This window comes from Diaphorina citri, unplaced genomic scaffold (genome assembly GCF_000475195.1).
Source record: "Diaphorina citri unplaced genomic scaffold, Diaci psyllid genome assembly version 1.1 scaffold1232, whole genome shotgun sequence".
NCBI classification, from domain to species: domain Eukaryota; kingdom Metazoa; phylum Arthropoda; class Insecta; order Hemiptera; family Psyllidae; genus Diaphorina; species Diaphorina citri.
This window is the reverse complement of record NW_007378661.1, coordinates 10,305-25,850: the sequence shown is the minus strand read 5'-3', so window position 1 is coordinate 25,850 and position 15,546 is coordinate 10,305. Positions and strand designations below refer to the sequence as shown.

The window sequence follows — 15,546 nt, the reverse complement described above, 5'->3', positions numbered from 1 at the left end:
ACCCCATAACTTTACCTCCTGAGCTAGAGGCAGCTTTTCTCAAATCAGAAAGTCTCATACAATTTTCCGGTCATAAATGCAGAGGTGGGTTTCAGCTTTCCTGTAGGAAAAGAGACAGAGTTATGTTTAATTTCACTAAGTTGCTAGGTTAAACAAAGATCATGTAATATATATTTTGCCAAATCGAATATTCACAATACCTCCCACATTCTGTCTTGGCGATGTCATTCTGTATTTTTATTTATAGTAGACTTAAATATTAATTTGAACTGCAAGATAACTCGTGCCAGTTCAAATCCAAATTGTCGTCGAATGGAGTTTTTAGTGACAGTTAGTCACTAAAAACTTTAGCAGTTACCTATACAGTGATTTTAAATCCCTTAATAAAGAGAAATCTTACCTTCAAAGAGAGCGATGAAGTTCTTCTCAGTCATAGTGAGAGTGGCATCCACGGTAGAGGAAGGTTTTCCTTTGCCTGATGATCCTGAGCCTGTCTTCAGGTCGATATGCCATGAACCCTCAGCAGCTCCGTCTGGGAGGAGATAAACAGAAAAAGTCACATTTAATACAATTTTACTTTCTATTACCTTCTGTATATGGAACCCATACTTCTTTTACTCTACTGTTTTTAAGAGGTTTGATAGAGTAGTGAATTGTAACTGCTGAGGTAATGTCGTCCAGAAATTGAGAGAAGGGCAGGATAGGCGACAGCCAGCCGTTCCAAGAACAAGCCTTATCTGTTTAGGGTTAAGTTTCAAGATTGAGATTCTTCTCAGGAGTCAGGCGGGAATTGAACCCGGGACCTAGCGCTTACAAAGCAGGCGCGCAGGACATTGAACAACGCACGCTTCAAAACATGAAGGCATCTAAAAAGTTCCAGACTCCCACTTCCGATTCTGATTGCTGACGAGCGGACTCAACACGTTAGCTGCGTTGTTCGAAGACCAAAAGTACCAAAGTCAATGCACTTTCCACGGAATTTATATCATCAATTAGGTATATTATGTACTCGTATTTATTATAATTCGTTGGGTGTTTCAATAGGGGTCCTTTTAGAAAAATGTACCAGATTTTTAACTTTCCTTATTTTGAATTAGGTGAAGGGACTTTGTAGTCCTATTCGGGCAACAAGATGTAATTTATTCTATTTGTGCCCGTTTCATGTCACCTCATTTATACTGCTAGAATGAGACAGAAAAAAACCCTTTACAATGTCACGGATTGGTTAAAAATTTAGGCCAATGGGATTAACGAATCCCTCATGGGCTAATCATTTCTATGAACGTATTGAGTAAAAATTATTTAGTACAGGTTCCACAAATTGTATACTTATTATCGAACTGATGTACTACATAGGTGCTTGAATTATTGAGATTCATACTTAGACAAAGGTTTGGGTGACTAACTGGCGGGTCAAGTTCCAGCTTTTGCTTTCTATTGTAGACTTCAAATTTGGGCGTGTACAAAATGTGATTAAAACTCGAAGGTATAGCCCTCCAATAGATAGCTTTAGGCCCCCAAAACTTCTGGCGACAAACAAAAGAAGATACGGCCTACGCAGTAGTATCATTACCCACATACGTGTTGAAATATACCAGATTTTTAACTTTCCTTATTTTGAATTAGGTGAAGGGACTTTGTAGTCCTATTCGGGCAACAAGATGTAATTTATTCTAATATTTGTGCCCGTTTCATGTCACCTCATTTATACTGCTAGAATGAGACAGAAAAGACCCTTTACAATGTCACGGATTGGTTAAAAATTTAGGCCAATGGGATAAACGAATCCCTCATGGACTAATCATTTCTATGAACGTATTGAGTAAAAATTATTTAGTACAGGTTCCACAAATTGTATACTTATTATCGAACTGATGCTACATAGGTGCTTGAATTATTGAGATTCATACTTAGACAAAGGTTTGGGTGACTAACTGGCGGTCAAGTTTTAGCTTTTGCTTTCTATTGTAGACTTCAAATTTGGGCGTGTACAAAATGCGATTAAAACTCGAAGGTATAGCCCTCCAATAGATACATTTAGGCCCCCAAAACTTCTGGCGACAAACAAAAGAAGATACGGCCTACGCAGTAGTATCATTACCCACATACTTACGTGTTGTAAAAAGTGGGTACATAAAATAATCAGTTGTACCTCGGATCAATAATTTTATATATTTTATTATTTTATCCTTTTTGTATTCATGTCTGTAAAGGTTTTAGACCAAAGATTTAATTATTAGGTGTATTGTTTCATTTTATTTCAGTATGAGACGGTTTTAATTGTATCGTATTGAAATTGATTTGGAATTTCATATACATAAAATAATCAGTTGTACCTCGGATCAATAATTTTATATATTTTATTATTTTATCCTTTTTGTATTCATGTCTGTAAAGGTTTTAAACCAAAGATTTAATTATTAGGAGTATTGTTTTATTTTATTTTCGTATGAGACGGTTTTAATTGTATCGTATTGAAATTGATTTGGAATTTCGGTCTCGTATTTAAATCATATAAAAATGAATTTTGAATGTTGCTTTCTTTCCAAAAGTCGATTAGACCACGAAAGTAATGTTTCCAAAATTCCCAAGTTTTTTTTATCGATAATTTTCTTTTAATTTCTTCAGTGGTTACCAAAAGTTGTATATGATTTTATTGTGTTTGTATATTCTGTTTGTTTTGCGTTGCCAAAGAGGCTGATATAAAATATTACATGGCTTTTTATGTGATTGAATAGGATGAAGCAAGTAGGTTTGAGGCATCCACATCATTATTATGCTTGTTATCGTATGAATTATTTAGAGGTAAACTGTGTATATGATTTGTAATTTTCGTGTTTCAATTTTTACGAAATGTTCTAGGGATATTTATTTCTTGTACAAACGATACACAATTAAAATGCTGAAAAATATTCTTGGACTTTTTCCTTTCATTTCCACTGGTGTATAAACTCATCAAGTATAATAGCATAGGAAAATACTGTGTGTTTCATTTTCTATTTTTTAAATAGGTTCACTTTTCCTTAGCAACTGATTTTTTGTTTTCAAACCCCAAATGAATTTATTTACTCCCCACTTCGAGACTACATACCATATTTTGAGTTTTATTGTATTTGTTGAGTTGTATTTAAAATGTCTTCCTTGTTTTAGTTTTCAATTTTTTCATTATATTACGGCTGGTTAGGAACGACCCTATAACTCTTGAGGCATAGAAATTGATTTGAAAATTCCAAGGGCTAGGTGGTAGAAAATGCCTTAGGCATTAGGCTCACCTAGTAGTTCTACCCAGAAATCTATTAATATCAACATTATTAGATTATTACCTTACATTAAAACATTCCCTTTTGCCATTCCCATTTTAAATTATCTACCATAATTTGTAACATTTTGTAACTCATATTGAGCTCTATTAAAATTTACTATCTTTGTATATTTATTTAGTTATCTATTGTCAGTCATTAAAAACATATACCTCTAAAAGCCTAAAGTGATTTGAAACGATCTGATTTTTTCCTCAATTAAAAAGTACCAGGACATTGAACAACGCACGCTTCAAAACATGAAGGCATCTAAAAAGTTCCAGACTCCCACTTCCGATTCTGATTGCTGACGAGCGGTCTCAACACGTTAGCTGCGTTGTTCGAAGACCAAAAGTTCAAAGTCAATGCACTTTCCACGGAATTTATATCATCAATTAGGTATATTATGTACTCGTATTTATTATAATTCGTTGGGTGTTTCAATAGGGGTCCTTTTAGAAAAATATACCAGGGCTACTTGTCAGAAGAATGCTTATCTCTAATGCTCCTGTTAACGTGCAGATTATGCTCGAATAAACTTATTATTTTACAGTTTAGATTTGAACCACGCGTTAATGGAGGATTTTATTTGACGTAGGAAGATAATGCGGGTTCAATAGTTCACGGGGGAGAGCTCATTATATTAGGACTGTTATGTAGATATCTACTCATGTAGGCACTTCTTCATTAATTTGTTTCAAGTACAATGAAAGTCCTCTAAAGAACTTGAACTAGAAACAAAAAGATGTCTTCTGTACGCGTGTAGTTGTTCTTTCATAGGACAATATTTTGGGAATTGGAAAATCATTTGGGGTCGAGTGGATTGGAACACATCACATGCCTTCAGGCACACTCCATTTGTCAAGAGTCTAGGTTTACCTTACCCTTGGGATTAATTTAAATTGAAGAAACCATTTACTGATGAAAATTTGTAATGAAACAGCCCACTCTTCACTCCCAATGATTTCCAGGTGAAAACCAACTCGAGTCTACGTCCAGGCAGCCATCCGGAGCCCAACACCAAACTGCATCCGGCGCACTACACCCAAAGTTGGGTGTTCGACTCCAGCCAAAACCCCGCGGACCAACCCAAAACCATCACCCTGAAACGCAAGCGGCACTCTCGAGCGGCGACAGACGGCGCGATCAAATCCCCGAAGCCGCTGGTCAAATCCCCCAACACGCTACATCCCAACTCTCCACTGCCTAGTGCTGCGACTCCGGTAGTTATTGTGGAGGATGCAGGCAATGCAGACCGGCAACTCCACTTCATGACTAGCTTCTCGAGAACTCCGTCACCTGTGGCACACTCCGAGAGTGGCTCCGACTCGGAACTAAGCTCCATACAAGGTATTCACAAATCATTGCACTAAGAGAATCTCAGAGATCCACTCCATAAGTTCACGGAAAATGTAAAACACAGTTAATTGTGATGAAAGTCCGACACAAATAGCTTTTAACATTGTTTTGTGTCAAGATGAGTCCGACATCACTATGAACTTTTGACGTTCCCTGGATCTCATGATGTACTTTCTCTGGCCTGAAGGATCTCTTTCACTAACAAAAATATTATTGCTTTCAGATTTCAAAGACATTCGATCCCAGCCTGTGCACGATCATTTGGAAAAGCTGACCGAGCCACATATCTATCGGAAAAGACTGGACTCTGCCAGGTCTAACAGTAGTGCTACAAACAGACCCTCACCACCACGAAGTGTTTCACCCCGCGTGACCAGTGAGCAGCCCCAATATGCTTCTCTGGTCATGGAACTGGAGAAGACATTCGCTAGGAAGCGTTCTGTCACAGAACAGGAAGCTCCTGAGTTACCTCTCCCTGGGCATCAACATCGGAAGAGTGACGCCGAGTTTTCCAAAGAACTTGAAGCCGCTCTGTGTTTAATTTTCTATTTTTTAAATAGGTTCACTTTTCCTTAGCAACTGATTTTTTGTTTTCAAACCCCAAATGAATTTATTTACTCCCTACTTCGAGACTACATACCATATTTTGAGTTTTAATGTATTTGTTGAGTTGTATTTAAAATGTCTTCCTTGTTTTATAGTTTCCAATTTTTTCATTACATTACGGCTGGTTAGGAACGACCCTATAACTGTTGAGGCATAGAAATTGATTTGAAAATTCCAAGGGCTAGGTGGTAGAAAATGCCTCAAGCATTAGGCTCACCTAGTAGTTCTACCCAGAAATCTATTAATATCAACATTGTTAGATTATTACCTTACATTAAAACATTCCCTTTTGCCATTCCGATTTTAAATTATCCACCATAATTTGTAACATTTTGTAACTCATATTGAGTCTCTATTAAAATTTACTATCTTTGTATATTTATTTAGTTATCTATTGTCAGTCATTAAAAAACAAATACCTCTAAAAGCCTAAAGCGATTTGAAACGATCTGATTTTTTTCTCAATTAAAAAGTACCTTCCAAAAAACTTCATCTTATCTCTTTTTAAGGGTTCTCAATTTCAATTTCCTCTTTTCAATTTCGACCTCAAATTTCCCCTATACAGGCAACTTTCATAACAGAACTCCATGATTTTCGTATTCTAATTTTTCGAAATGTTCATTAGTTATACACCCCAAATCTCAAAATTATATTAATTTTACAATTGATTTTTTCGTTATATTAAATAAATAATAAAAAAAGAAATTATTACGTAATTCATAACAAATGAGAAGTTGTTTCCTTCAAATTTTAAATGGAGAAAGGATAGAGAATATAAAATACAGATGAGAATTTTTAAATAATATTATGGTGTACGTGTAATAAATAGATAATAAAATACATAATATTTCTTAATAACTAATAAAATCCATATAAAAATTAGAACCGTTTGTACCACTCTCATATCCGAATACCATGAGTAATATGTACATAAATCTAACATACCCATCATATCCCAGGATAAAATAAGCAGACTGTAGTAAAAAGTTCTTTCTTGTACAACCTTTAAGTATGTATGATAGAAAAAGTTACAAATGATAGGAAACGAAAAATACAAAATAATTGACAACACCCTACCCTACACCCACTTATAGGCACTTGATTTTTTCCTCCAGGAAGAACTATGATTTGTGTTAGCATCTGGGCAATCTGGTAAATACAATAAACAACAACAGGACCAATTCCTGAAAACACAGTTGTAGTTTACTTTCGAAATGTTCATTAGTTATACACCCCAAATCTCAAAATTATATTAATTTTACAGTTGATTTTTTCGTTATATTAAATAAATAATAATAATAAAAAAGAAATTATTACGTAATTCATAACAAATGAGAAGTTGTTTCCTTCAATTTTAAATGGAGAAAGGATAGAGATTATAAAATACAGATGATAATTTTTTAAATAATATTATGGTGTACGTGTAATAAATAGATAATAAAATACATAATAAATATTTCTTAATAACTAATAAAATCCATATAAAAATTAGAACCGTTTGTACCACTCACATATCCGAATACCATGAGTAATATGTACATAAATCTAACATACCCATCATATCCCAGGATAAAATTACCAGACTGTAGTAAAAAGTTCTTTCTTGTACAACCTTTATGTATGATAGAAAAAGTTACAAATGACAGGAAACGAAAATTACAAAATAATTGACAACACCCTACCCTACACCCACTTATAGGCACTTGATTTTTTTCCTCCAGGAAGAACTATGATTTGTGTTAGCATCTAGGCAATCTGGTAAATACAATAAACAACAACAGGACCAATTCCTGAAAACACAGTTGTAGTTTAGAGAGAGGCTACAGGCGAATGAAGTTATAAAAATCATGGCAAATAGCTTCCTGGTGGCCCAAAAGACCCAAAAAACAAAACACAACACCGACCCAAAGTTGTGACCTTCTTTAGAAATAAATAGCTCACCCCTATAGGGGATTTAGCTAAAAATGCCCGATAGCCGTTTGTACAACGCGATTCAGTGAATCAGGCACTGGAATCACCTCAGTCTAAGTTTAAAAAAAAAAAAAAAAAAAAAAAAAAAAAAAAAAAATCATGGCAAATAGCTTCCTGGTGGCCCAAAAGACCCCAAAAAACAAAACACAACACCGACCCAAAGTTGTGACCTTCCTTAGAAATAAATAGCTCACCCCTATAGGGGATTTAGCTAAAAATGCCCGATAGCCGTTTGTACAACGCGATTCAGGAATCAGGCACTGGAATTACCTCAGTCTTTTTGTTCCCACCAGCCGACCAGTGGCGTGGTTACAACTTGGACTTCAGGGCTCCCATGAGCTTCTCTAGCTTCATTGCCTTCTGCAAGTTGCCACTGATCTTCAATTTTCCGGTCATAAATGCAGAGGTGGGTTTCAGCTTTCCTGTAGGAAAAGAGACAGAGTTATGTTTAATTTCACTAAGTTGCTAGTTGCTAGGTTAAACAAAGATCATGTAATACATATTCTGCCAAATCGAATATTCACAATACCTCCCTCATTCTGTCTTGGCGATGCGAAGGGCTACTGCACTTCATATTTTTATTTATAGTAGACTTAAATATTAATTTGAACTGCAAGATAACTCGTGCCAGTTCAAATCCAGATTGTCGTCGAATGGAGCGTAACTGTCACTAAAAACTTTAGCAGTTACCTATACAGTGATTTTAAATCCCTTAATAAAGAGAAAACTTACCTTCAAAGAGAGCGATGAAGTTCTTCTCAGTCATAGTGAGGGTAGCATCCACGGTAGAGGAAGGTTTTCCCCTGCCTGATGATCCTGAGCCTGTCTTCAGGTCGATATGCCATGAACCCTCAGCAGCTCCGTCTGGGAGGAGAGAAACAGAAATGGTCACATTTAGCAATAAAATTTTACTGTCTATTCCCTTGGGTATTAGAAACCATATTTCTCTAAAAAAAAGCATGTCCCGAAAAAGAGAGAAGGGCAGAATGGGGCCAGCTGTCCCGCGAACAAACCCTATCTGTTTAGGATTAAGTTTGTCTCAGGAGTCAGACAGGAATCGAACCCACGACCTAGCGCTTACAAAGCAGGCGCCTACCCTCCAAGCTAACTGGGCTGGCAGATCTTACCTTTAATATCAAACTGGAATACAGCCTGGGTTTTGCCAATCAGTTCTGGGCTCAGATTATTCTCAATGGCCCAGAACACCTGTTCTACGGGGCCCTCAGGCTTGGGTTTGGCGGCTTTGGGCTCTGCTGGCGCAGCTTTGGTTTGGGAGGCAGCTGCAGGTTTGGTGTGCTGCATGAATTGGTGTGAGGGAATGTCGGAAATTTGGTTGTCGTCCAGAAAGAAATCTGGTGCGAGGTTTGCGTCTGAGGAGGGGAAGAATTAGATAAACAGAAATGGCGAACGGAAATGGGTTATAAATACTCTACTAAACTACATGCATTATAAAACGAATGTATGAAGGCATAGATTGAATGTCGGAAATTTGGTTGTCGTCCAGAAAGAAATCTGGTGCGAGGTTTGCGTCTGAGGAGGGGAAGAATTAGATAAACAGAAATGGTAAACAGAAATGGGTTATAAATACTCTACTAAACTACATGCATTATAAAACGAATGTATGAAGGCATAGATTGAATACTAAATAATATTACGCTCATTATAAAATGAGTATAAAATCCCTCAAAATAAACACAGGAGGATTAGGCACTTAGGCAGTGCCTGCCATAACTCAGGTCAGAATTGGATTAAATCGCGATAATATCGAATTTCTGGCTTTTGCCCTACAAGTAGCATTTACATTTGAAGATAAACTGACTAAGAAACCAAGGAAAAATCTACATAAATATAAAAAAAAAATCTTACTTGGAACATATGAGTACTGCTCCAGATCAATATGCTGTGCCTTCAGTACCTCGTCATCAATGAGAAACTGCCCAGTCAGACTGGGTGGGTTAGAACTCAGAATATAGTAGGCAGCATCTGCCATGATCTCTGGCTTTCTAGACGTGGCCTTGGCATCGGCTGAGCCACCCGTGAGCATTTCAATAGCTGCTGTGTAAATGGCTGTGAAACGAAATATTTTCATTGTTATTTTAAGAGGTTTGATAGAGGGAAGTGTAACAACGGAGGTTTTATAGTTCCAAAATCAAAGAGAGAAGAAAGACAGAATATGAGAAAGACAGCTGTTCCGAGAACGAATCTTATCTGCTTAAGATAAAGTTTGCCTGGGGGCGGAAATCAAACCTCCGACTTTACACTACCCTCCAACTTAACTAGGCTGTTTTTTTTTGAGCCACCCGTGAGCATTTCAATAGCTGCTGTGTAAATGGCTGTGAAACGAAATATTTTCATTGTTATTTTAAGAGGTTTGATAGAGAGAACTGTAACAATTGAAGTTTTATAGTTCCAAAATCAAAGAGAGAAGAAAGACAGAATATGAGAAAGACAGCTGTTCTGAGAACGAATCTTATCTGCTTAAGATAAAGTTTGCCTGGGGGCGGAAATCGAACCTCCGACTTTACAAAGCAGACACACTACCCTCCAACTTAACTAGGCTGTTTTTTTTCTCAATATGAAATATTCATTAAGACAGTATTTTTAATGAGTACATGCTTACCAGTTCGAGGCCACAGGGCATTGACAGCAATATTATCTCCTTTGAATTCCTCAGCCATTCCTAAGGCACACATAGACATTCCATACTTGGATATTGTGTAGGCAACATGATTCTTGAACCTGGAAAATCAGTGGGATTGAACATTAAGTTTAGATTTTTTCCACTCCAATCTGTTTACTCAAAAGATTTTCTAGCTTTCTAGTGATGTTTTTTTCTTTTTTCCCCCAAGTGGATATTTTAAAACAATAGGCACTGGTGCTCTATTGGGTCTCTGAGCCTATTGTACTTACCAGAAAGGGTTCAAATTCAGAGGGGGACTGATGTTCAAGATGTGAGCATGGTTACTTTTCTTCAGGTAGGGTAAACACTTTTGGGACCTGGAAAAGAGAGACAAATAAAAAATAGGTACCTATTGATTTTGAAGATCTACATATTTTAAGCCCTTGAGAAGCTTTGCTAGATTTTTTTTTTTTTTGTAATTTTCTTGAGAAGCCAAGGTTATTAGCCAAGGTTTCTTGCCTCTTGCAGTCAATTTATTTTACCCTCCTGATATGTAAAACTTACACAAGATAGGTTCCTCTGGCATTGATCTGATTCATGAGGTCATACTTCTTCAGTGGTGTATTGGCCGTATCTGTGAGTGAGATGGCACTGGCATTATTAACCAATATGTCAATACCACCAAACTTGTCAACGGCAGCATTGACAGCTGATTGAATTTCAAGCCCTTGAGAAGCTTTGCTAGATTTTTTTTTTTTTTTTTTAATTTTCTTGAGAAGCTGAGGTTATTATCTGCCTATAACTCTTGCAGTCAATTTTTTTTTACCCTCCTGAAATGTGAAACTTACACAAGATAGGTTCCTCTGGCATTGATCTGATTCATGAGGTCATACTTCTTCAGTGGTGTATTAGCTGTATCTGTGAGTGAGATGGCACTGGCATTATTAACCAATATGTCAATACCACCAAACTTGTCAACGGCAGCATTGACGGCTGATTGGACAGCGTGTTCATCCCTGATGTCAACAATGCACGGGAGACAGTTACCGCCAGCATCCTCCACTGTAAGATTGCAAAGGATATCAAATTAGTAAGGACTTACTGATTTACTTATCTTTTTCATTAGGTGTAAGTATGACAGAGAGGTAGGACTTCAATGTGATAACTTGGAAAAAAAAGCAAAGCATCTGGAGTGTCAAGAGAAAAACACTTGCTGCTCCAAGAACTTCCAAGTAAATAATCTTACCTTCTTTGGCAGCACTGTAAATAGTTCCTGGCAACTTAGGATGAGGTTCTGCTGTCTTGGCAGCAATTACAATGTTAGCTCCATCCTTGGCAGCTTTCAATGCAATGGCTTTGCCAATACCACGGCTAGCACCAGTGATGAAGATGGTTAGGCCACTAAGTTTCCTGAAAATAATAAAAAATAAAATTCAATGATCTGTGACAGGCTTGTACACTAGCTCCTACTAGGGTGGTCAAATACCAATTTTATTTTATTGAAATCCAGGAGTTTAGCAGCAGACAAGCTAATATCTATTGCTAAGCAAGTAACAAAGTACCCAAATGATGTAGGCAATTGATGAGAACCATCTAAATATAGAAACATGTTTTGATGTTTTCTGAAACACTCACTCAACAGGTATAGGTACCTTTGTACAGGTTTGGTGTTTTCTTTAGGTATCCATTCAATCAACATGTCAAAAAATGAAATCTAATTAAACTTACCCAGTATTAATCATGATTCTAAGCACCCAATGTGAAAGTAATAGAAGCTAGAAATCCGAAATCAACTGGAATGTAGGTTGTTCTCTTGTACAGTAGGAAGTTATGTATCAAGTATGCGGGGAGCACTGATAACTAAAGTTCTGTTGTTTCTATCAATCTTATTTTTCATGAAAATAGTTACATTCAGTATAGTATGGCAAAAGTGTGAGAAGCGAGAATCAAGGAAGTTCAAAGTTCCGTTATTTCTATAGAGAAATTCAGGGTTCAACTGTACCAGCCTCTAGTCTAGTTTCTCTTATCAACTTTTTATCACTCCGCCACAAAATTCCACAAAAAATCACAGAACTAGCCATCGAAAAAGTGAACACGACAGATGAGAACCAACGAATACAACGTTGCCAGCTCACAGATACGGTAATAATATCTTCGGTACAACGTATGGAAATATTGGAAATATCGTTCGTTGGCGTACGGTCATGTAAAATTAATAAATGTAATTTAAAATATTTAAAACCTATTAAACTGATTTTAGAAGTTAAATATACCTAGGTATTTTTGTTGAATGTCAATATAAATTGAAGTCTGACTGACTGAATGAAATATGAAATATGAAAATCTCCTTGAAACATGGACATCATTATTTTTTATTGAGTGTCCGGAAATTCTAGATTTGTGCGGTATTTCAGATATGCAGTTTGGCAACACTGTTTTGATAAAATTTTAAAAAATCAACTTTTTGGCTGAGTTGTAGTATGTTGTACTGATTTGGCTTTGGCATTGGCGTTTGGCCATTTCCCATTTTGGTGACTGGTGATGAAGGTGTTTTTGCCTTCCCTCCAGTCCTTGCATTTACCTCAGAGGAACCCAAGTGGAATGGTAGAAACCAAGAACACCCTCTAATCTTTAGATTGACACCAAACACAAACAGGTGAGTTGGAAGTTTGTCATCTTTCTTCCGGGGTGAGACAACTATTCTACCCCTTGGTTTTAAATGAAAGATGGCCTCTGCGCAAGGGGAGAGACTTGAAAATGCCCAATAATCAACCACCATGTGAAGTCTACATTGAGATTGAGACCTGTGCTTGACTCCTGACTGTTTTCTGGCAATGGATTGTCAGTTGTCAGTGTTCTCTAACACTTCTTGTCACATGTCACATGAGACACCATGTGACAAAATGTGGTCTCAGCATAAATTAGATTCACCAGTGATTGAAAGTACCAGTGTCTGATAGATCACTGAAGTTGAGTAATCCTGTGTGTGGTTGGTGTCTAGTTGGGTGACTCTAGGCCAGTGCTTCTCAAACTGTGTACCAAGGAGATTTTATTTTTGAATAGTGTGCTGCAGTGGTGACAAGAAGCACTGCTGTGTAAGGATGGGATATTCGACTCTTTTTTAATATTCGAATACCACGACTCGATTCTTTTCAAATATTCGACTCAAAGAATCGACTCTAAAAGAATTCAAAAATCTGGTCAGGTCTAAAATGTGATGAGCGAATTATGTATGTACCTTTGTGTTAAAAACATGGTCACCAAATTACATCAAAATTGGACCATAATTATATTTATCAAGCAGGGTCCGTCCCTCCGAGAATTTTTTCTGCGCTGAACATGCTCGAAAGCGGTTCCGTACAGGGCGTACACTCGTACAGTCTCCGAGCATTCAGAGTTCAACAAATTTATTTTATTTGAAAAGAACTCAGGGCAGTCGGGGCTCGGGCTCGGACCGCTCGGACTCGAATCTCGAAAGAGGTTTTTTTTACGCCATTTAAAAAAAAACCTCTCAACTCAACTCTGTGAAGTGAGCAAACCGCGAAAGCAACTTTTTCCTTTTTTTGAAAGTTGGAAAAAACGGGATTGGGGATCCTGGGTTTCTGGAATTTTTGATTCTCGTCCTTTCCCTTGAAAGTTTAACTTTAATTAAAGTTTGGATTTAGGTACTCAAAACTCAAACGTAAATAAATCCAGTGTGAATTCCTGTGTACTCTAGAGTCTTGTTAAATCTCAGAGCGCTGAACCAAACACTTTCATTGATAGCAAAAGATCCCTAGCTGCTTATCTTCTACCTAGTACCGAGGTAAGGATTTTATCATTTTATGAATTTACATCAGAACCAATCTTAAGATTGCCAGTTCCTGAGTGAGGATTCCCATTAAAACATGTTGAAGAAAGCCCTATTCCCGTTGTATATTGAGGTCATGGTCTAGTCACAGCACCTATATTCCACAACTGGTCAAATGATTCACAGGTAATTTGGTAGGAGCTTGACTTGAATAAGTAGATGTGAATATTCTAGGGATGGGATATTCGACTCTTTTTGAATATTCGAATACCACGACTCGATTCTTTTCAAATATTCGACTCAAAGAATCGACTCTAAAAGAATCGCGATTCTTTTGTAGTGAGAGAGAGACAGCACACAGGATCACTCTCGTAACCAATGAGATTGAGTAGTTTGTAGTTGTACAGGGCACGGCAACGTAGGTACAACCTCGACTCTTCAAAGAATCGCGACTCTTCAAAGAATCAGAACAAAATCGCGAAATCCGCGAACATAATCGCCAAATCCGCGAACACAATCGCGAAACCCGCGAACATAATCGCCAAATCCGCGAACGAAATCCGCGAAATCCGCGAACATAATCGCGAAATCCGCGAATATAATCGCGAAATCCGCGAATAACATAATCGCGAAACCCGCGAACAAAATCGCAAAATCCGCGAACAAAATCGCCAAATCCGCGAACAAAATTGGGAAATCCGCGAACATTATCGCGAAATCCGCGAACATAATCGCGAAATCCGCGAACATTATCGCGAAATCCGCGAACATTTCATTATCGCGAAATCCGCGAACATAATCGCGAAATCCGCGAACATAATCGCGAAACCCGCGAACAAAATCGCAAAATCCGCGAACAAAATCGCCAAATCCGCGAACAAAATTGGCAAACCTTTGAATTTAAGAATCGCGATTCACGATTCTTTTGAAATATTCGACTCTTTGAATCGACTCAGAGAATATTTACCCATCCCTACTGCTCTGGGCAATCAGCATGTTGAATGCAGTTCCTGATTGTTCATTGAAGTTAATAAATGTTGAATGTGGTTGGTATCTGTATGGGTGATTATGTGAATGATTGTGTGCTGCTGGGTTTTTCTCATTCTCAGTCCCACTCTAGTTGGGTGAGGTTAACGTGAGGAGGTTCCACCTTGGTGCCAAATGGAGGGTAGAACCTTTTATCACTACAGTGTAACAGTTACACAGTGACATTGTAACACATTTGTTCAACAAATCAATCAGATTTATATTCAGAAAGATGTACCAAATCAAAATTTTGTTGAAATTTAATGTTCAATTTTTCAGGTAGCTACAAAACAGTCATGGTGAAGAAAAAGAAGAAGAAATCCCCTGGTGAGGGAGATGTAACCACTAACGGAGAAACCAGTGCAACAAGTGGCTCATCTTGTACAAGCAATGATAAAACCAGTCAGCCTAAAGCTCTTACCAACCAAAATGTCCATCCCAAATTTCTCGAAGCTCAAGCAAAATTCTCATCAGTCATCAAGCAGAGTTTGGAGAACAATGAGTACCTCTCTTCATCGGAAGAAGAAGATTTGGACTCCGAAGCTTTGGACAACATCATGGGTTAGTCTTGTCTCACACATTTATTTACAGGTTCTGAATTAAGTACCTACTTTTCTCATGGGAATCTAATTAAATAGCCTAGTTCTCTATGTTGTGTCTGCTATTCAAAGGTGTCCATTAAAGGAGGTTTCATTGTATGCAAGACAAAAAGCCTGTAGATACCTACCTATTTGCACACTGACAATGTGTTTGTTTCTCTATTCCAGGAAAACTCCTGGACTCCTACAGGAAAACTGGAGGTGAACACAAAAATCTGGGCGCGAACATAATCGCGAAATCCGCGAACAAAATCGCGAAATCCGCGAACAAAATCG

General features: G+C 37.4%; 3 protein-coding genes across 7 annotated transcripts in view; 2 read left to right on the top strand and 1 right to left on the bottom strand.

Annotated features, from left to right (window-relative positions):
- The first annotated feature begins 3,788 nt into the window (after positions 1–3,788).
- On the top strand, positions 3,789–6,401 carry LOC103514845. The gene is made up of 4 exons (XM_026827697.1): positions 3,789–3,826; positions 4,243–4,649; positions 4,882–5,191; positions 6,380–6,401. Exons 1-4 carry the CDS (start codon positions 3,789–3,791, stop codon positions 6,399–6,401), a joined length of 777 nt encoding a protein of 258 aa, XP_026683498.1.
- A 256-nt stretch (positions 6,402–6,657) lies between these two features.
- Positions 6,658–11,933, bottom strand: LOC103514840 (hydroxysteroid dehydrogenase-like protein 2). 5 transcript variants are annotated; one of them, XM_026827695.1, is made up of 11 exons: positions 11,584–11,933; positions 11,102–11,265; positions 10,822–10,917; positions 10,420–10,537; positions 10,146–10,232; positions 9,856–9,974; positions 9,102–9,302; positions 8,363–8,605; positions 7,968–8,099; positions 7,430–7,657; positions 6,660–7,205 (listed from the first exon to the last, which is right to left on the bottom strand). In XM_026827695.1, exons 1-10 carry the CDS (start codon positions 11,595–11,597, stop codon positions 7,545–7,547), a joined length of 1,287 nt encoding a protein of 428 aa, XP_026683496.1. In that variant the 5' UTR covers positions 11,598–11,933; the 3' UTR covers positions 6,660–7,205; positions 7,430–7,544. The 5 variants fall into 5 exon arrangements, with proteins under 5 accessions (XP_026683497.1, XP_026683496.1, XP_026683494.1 ...); XM_026827696.1 differs by lacking the exon at positions 10,420–10,537 and having other exon boundaries at positions 6,658–7,054; positions 7,506–7,657; positions 10,704–10,917; positions 11,584–11,597; XM_026827693.1 differs by lacking the exon at positions 10,420–10,537 and having other exon boundaries at positions 10,704–10,917; positions 11,584–11,597.
- A 377-nt stretch (positions 11,934–12,310) lies between these two features.
- The window catches only part of LOC103514843, a 3,414-nt gene continuing 178 nt past the window's right edge, over positions 12,311–15,546 (top strand). The window contains exons 1-3 of the mRNA XM_008479756.3: positions 12,311–12,511; positions 14,951–15,232; positions 15,439–15,503. Of these exons, the coding sequence (XP_008477978.1) occupies positions 14,968–15,232; positions 15,439–15,503 (330 nt within the window). The 5' untranslated portion in view covers positions 12,311–12,511; positions 14,951–14,967. The remainder of the gene's footprint in view (positions 12,512–14,950; positions 15,233–15,438; positions 15,504–15,546) is intronic.